Source organism: Cyprinodon variegatus, unplaced genomic scaffold, assembly GCF_000732505.1.
Source record: "Cyprinodon variegatus isolate N-32 unplaced genomic scaffold, C_variegatus-1.0 Scaffold720, whole genome shotgun sequence".
NCBI classification, from domain to species: Eukaryota; Metazoa; Chordata; class Actinopteri; order Cyprinodontiformes; family Cyprinodontidae; genus Cyprinodon; species Cyprinodon variegatus.
This window is the reverse complement of record NW_015151173.1, coordinates 201047-206141: the sequence shown is the minus strand read 5'-3', so window position 1 is coordinate 206141 and position 5095 is coordinate 201047. Positions and strand designations below refer to the sequence as shown.

The 5095-nt window shown below is 36.3% G+C and overlaps 1 protein-coding gene across 1 annotated transcript; it reads left to right on the top strand.

Moving 5' to 3' along the window:
- Nucleotides 1–343: 343 nt before the first annotated feature.
- LOC107097753 (T-cell-specific surface glycoprotein CD28-like) lies at nt 344–4313 on the top strand. Its single transcript, XM_015395032.1, has 5 exons — nt 344–583; nt 2035–2282; nt 2505–2661; nt 2744–2892; nt 3658–4313. Exons 1-5 carry the CDS (start codon nt 511–513, stop codon nt 3760–3762), a joined length of 732 nt encoding a protein of 243 aa, XP_015250518.1. The 5' UTR covers nt 344–510; the 3' UTR covers nt 3763–4313.
- The last annotated feature ends 782 nt before the right edge of the window (nt 4314–5095 follow it).

Here is a 5095-nt window from a genome sequence, read left to right as displayed (position 1 = left end):
CACGAAAGTTGACACACATCTTTATTTAAACAAGTTTTCTACACAATCATAAGAAGAAGTTTGAATATTAATTTTCAGATTCTGAGCCGTGTCTTTTGGCATATATGTTTATTTGTATATATATCTATAAATATATATATATATATTTTTTTTTTCCTTTTTTATATATATATATATTTTCTTCAAATGTATATTGATTTTTTGATTGATTTCTTTCTAAACTTTTTCCACTGACAGCAGCTGTTTTGTGAAAATCACTTAAATTTGTTCTTCTCAGCATTCCTGCAGAACCACAGCCACTAAAAGTTGTTGTCTGTCTTTACCGGCAAAGCGTTACCGTCATTTCCTGTGCTGCTACACAGTTTCCATGATAACTGAGAAAGGTTATAAAGGTGACTCTCTCTGGTTTAGCTGTATTTTCATAAAATCTGATCATCGAGTTCGCTAGGGTGGTGGCCGACCGCATTTGTCTTGTTTTTCATTCTGTGCCTCTTTGTGAAACCCTGCAAGATGTTCCTGAATCACTCTATGATGGGATGGACTGTGTTGGCAGTGCTCAGCATCACTGCGCCTGTGTGGAGTTGTAAGTATAACCTAGTTTTTACTTATATTGTTGAAGAGTCATTTTTTTTATGCTTATGTACAGATGAGTAACAAAGGGGAGAGATAGATTTACAAAAAAATGGTTGAAATAACAGATAATAGTTTATAAAAGATATACATTTATAAAGCTAAACCTTTAGTCATTTTTTTCTGCTATGCAGAGTTATATAAAACAAAAGTACTTCTTTATCATGAGAGTGGCAAAGCCATTGAGACTCTATGGCCCCAGAGACAATGGGGGAAAGAACAAGAAGATATAATATATGTAGAAATTATTCAGACAGAAATAAGCCCTATCATCTGCTAAAAATTGTGTTTCAAGGTATTTGAATTCAAATAAGGTAACGTTTCAAAAATTGTAATGTGCCAAGAAAACTGCCTTGTGGAACACCACTCACTCTCTTCTAGCTAAATAACAACAGATATAAAGGCAACTTTTAAATAATGCAGTTTGTTTTTAGAAAATGTGCTGAGTGCAATGGTTGTTCACCTCTGGCTAAGTGTAAACTCAAAAGATACAACTTAGAGAGGTTAATCAATAAATCTAATAACAGAATAGAAGACTACCTTCTATAAAACACAATCACTGTATGATAACCCTTTAGAACAAAGGGTTGGAGTTCATTATTGGAGTGTTTGACGAATCCCCACTGGGACACCTGAGATTTTCAGCTGTCAGGATCATCCCTCCTGTTCATCACTTCCCCAGAGAAAATGCTTTGGGTAACTTTACCTGCAGAATGGAATCAGAAGCTCCTGCACCTCAGAACTATCATATATTCAACAACTAACATTTAAAAAGATATATTGTTTTTGTTTATACATATAACTTTATATTAATTCAACTATCTTTGCTATGAAAAGAGATGATTTGACTTGTCAAGAGAATAAATGAATTTCTAACCAAGTTCTGTGTCTAGAATTTAAAACCCAATGTTAACTTTTGTGCATAAAGTGACTTGATTAGGTTTCTTTTTCAGCCTGGCAACATAATGTGAAAAAGTCCTAAGCTTAACCCTTTATAGGGCACTCGGTAAAATACTTTGAAAATCTAAATTTCAAGCCAGAAATGTTATTGGAATCCAGATCAAGACTTTATCACCTTTGTAACTTGACAAAAATGAATGTCAATGTAATAACAAGAAACAGCAACTTGCCCGAATATATTAAGAAAAATAACAAAAGATTCCATTTGTAAGGGATATGCAAGTTGTTTTTATTATCATTATTTGCTTAAGTCTTTCTCTAAGGAGCAGTTTGAAATCTGCTGTATTCACCACATAAAACCTGCAGCTGAGGCTGATTTACTTTGCAGGTTTAACATAAAACTGCTGCTGGGGAATTTATTTAGCAGAGCTGCACTGACTACCTGAATGTGAAGTAAGGCTACATCTGTTTCTTAATCTACCTTGTACATTTTTTCCCTTACAGCTATGAAGGTGATCCAGTCTTACAGAACAGTGAGCACCAACGGCACGGCACAGATTCACTGTTTCATCCGTCACCAAATGTCGCTCACCAAGACACACCCCAGACAAGTTCCTGCAAATCCCTTCAGTCAATTGGAAGATCTGCAGGTCACTTTGCTGAGGGGCCTCCATGGCAGCGAGAGAGTCTGCTCCTCAGTCCTCAACATCTCCAAGCAGCAGATAAAGACACAGCAGGAGAAAGATGGAGATGTAAGGAAAGCAGAGATTTTATAACTAATGAACTGGATCAGGCAGCTGGTTGTTTTATGTTAAAAAAATAAAATTCAAAGGCCTTTTAAAGAATTTGCTCAAGAAACTATCCAAATATAAAATTAAACTTGCTTGTATACAAAAAAAAAAAAAAAGAATTCATGAGAAAAGTAACCCAAATTATCAGTAAAGAAATGTGTTTTTCTGAATCCTGGTTATCAGGTGGAGTGTGCATTTCAAATCAAAGATGGTGCTTTGGAGGTGGCACTGTCTGGACTCAAAGCCACACACACAGATATCTACCGCTGTGAGATTCAGATCTTCTACCCACCGCCCTTCCTGCAGCTCACAGGCAATGGCACGCTCCTCCACGTCCTGGGTAGGTCACCACAAAGCAAGCATCACCTGCTGATCTGTCTGTTTCACTTCAGTCCTTTTTACTCAGTTTTTTTCATCCACAGAAAGCGCAAACTGTCCTCTTCGTGGGCCTCAGAGACAGCAGGGCCAAGAGGATGAGGAAGGGGAAGTGAGGAAGGAACCACTTAGTGTTCCTGTGGTACTTCTTGTGATAGTGATCATCTGTGTCCTTGTGATCATCACCACCTTGCAGGTAAAGATATCATAAGATTCTGATTTAGAATGATTTTAACCTTTTTGTTGGCATTTAAACTTAGCTTACCTACTGCCTATAGCAGGGGAAAAGGTGCACCCGGAAAGCTAGTTTTGGATTAAAGATTTCGGCTAATTACAATTTCCCCTTAAAGCACTCTATACAGCTTTCGAAATGTCTCATTTCTACCATCTGAATAAAATGATGGTGTCACGATCCTCAAAAAGTTTATTTAGCAAAATAATCCAAAGATTATCTGGCAAACAGAACCAGGATCGAGATCTGCTTCTCTAGAATGACAAAACTAGAATCGTTTATTCATTTTGGTTTGATGTGGCAGTTTGAATGAACAGACAGTTGGCACGTCTTTGTAGCGCTTAGGGTTGCATTTAAGGAAGGGGAGGACGGTCAAAAACTCACAACCACACTGGTACTGGGAGTACCTGTATCACTCTGCATCACATGCCTCCCACGCTCTCTATAGAGAAGGAGTGGCAGGTAGCAATACCAGAGTATCTTAAAGAGGCACTACAAAATTAGGACTGTTACATCTTTATAAAAACCACAGTTCCTATTCTATATAAACACCTTACTGTCATAAAGAACACCCAGCTTTCAGACTGAATGGAGATGCTTTTAACAACGACTCAATGAGTGAATTAATTCTAGCATTTCTTCTAATAATTCTACAATCTGCAGCAAAAACATGGTAAAAAGGCAGTAATTCCATGTAGATTCCTGAATATGTGTGCCTTTCATCTGCAGGCTCTCCAGTGGAAACAAGGGAGGAGGGAACCTATCAGGATGCCGCCAAACCTCTTGCTTCACAAAGTGGATGCTGTACCATTTTCAAGTGGAAACATGCTGTAGACATTTCCCTACCGGTGGTGGTTTTATTGGTGGTTTGTGTTTTTGTACTTATTTAGTACAAAAAAAAAAAAAACAGCAACTAATGTTTACATTTTTGTAAACACACACATTGTGTAAACATTGTGGCTCAGATTCACCCCTTATTGAGGTGAGAAGGCTTGCACCGCTAGTACTGTGTACAAAGAGATGATCTGATCATAGCCCTTTTCTTTCACCTGCTTAGTGGTAATGATCAGCATTATAATGGCTTTCATTCTTTTGTGTGATTGGTTATTACTGTATATATGGATGCTGACAAATCTGCATGTATACCTGTTTAACATCAAATTAAGAATAGTGTACATCATTTAGAGATAGATTTATGTGTGGCATGAGGACCTTGAAAAAATGTTTTTGCATGCCTGGATTCTCTGCAGATTACTGAAATGTTGAGTAATTAGGAAAAAACAAAGACTAGAAAGTAGTAAAATGTTTATCCCACATTAAAAATGTAGGTTTTAAACAAAGTAATACAACCACACTGCTCACTGTTATTTCTTAAAGAAAAGTAAACTGAATGTAGAAATATTTGCTTGTCAAACAAAAATAAATGGTTTTTTGTTTTTTGCTGTACACTTTTTGTCCAGCAGATGGCTCACTAGAACACATGAAGGTTCATTCAAAAATTATTTGGCATACAAAAAAAAAAAACACTTCATGGGGAGAAAACAATTTGGTTCCCACAGACCTTTTGTCAGCAATGCAGACAAAAGCATGAATTATCGATGATTGCAGGTAGTTCTGCACAATGTATGCAAGGAGCGATTACAAGAAGTGCTGCATTTAAACTTATCATGGAAAATAGCTACAAGCATTTCCACTGACTAGTTCATCTGAGAAAAAACATTAACTGTGCATAAGGGCAGGTGAGAAAGCCAAACAACCAGAAATTGATCATAACTACTGAATTTAAGAGACATTGAAATGAAATGATTACATATATTAGTAATGGAGTGTTTGATGATTGAAAAGAAAAGCTGAGTGGAGTAATTGCAGGAGTTCATCAAATCAAAAATAAGCAAGAAAAAATATCAGAGATAAAACAACCAGAAACTAGAAGGTGTTATGACAGAGTTTGGCAGGAAAAAAAAAACATTTTCATCCAAGTTTTTATTTATCAGTTATCTAGTATCAATTTTTAAGCCAAGAGATAAAAATATGGACATTTTGCTACAGGTTGTGCTGACAGATACAGTAGATATTGTTTAAGATATTTGACCTAATTCCATTCTTGCTATTTTTTGTATTCAATCTTCAGTATTACTGTATGTTCTGTGATTGTGGTGAGAAAGAG

Coding starts and splice junctions, on each gene's coding strand:
- LOC107097753 (XM_015395032.1), top strand. CDS start 511: ATGTTCCTGAATCACTCTATGATGGGATGGACTGTGTTGGCAGTGCTC. Junction 584..2,034: donor CACTGCGCCTGTGTGGAGTT/GTAAGTATAACC, acceptor TTTCCCTTACAG/CTATGAAGGTGATCCAGTCT. Junction 2,662..2,743: donor CACGCTCCTCCACGTCCTGG/GTAGGTCACCAC, acceptor TTTCATCCACAG/AAAGCGCAAACTGTCCTCTT.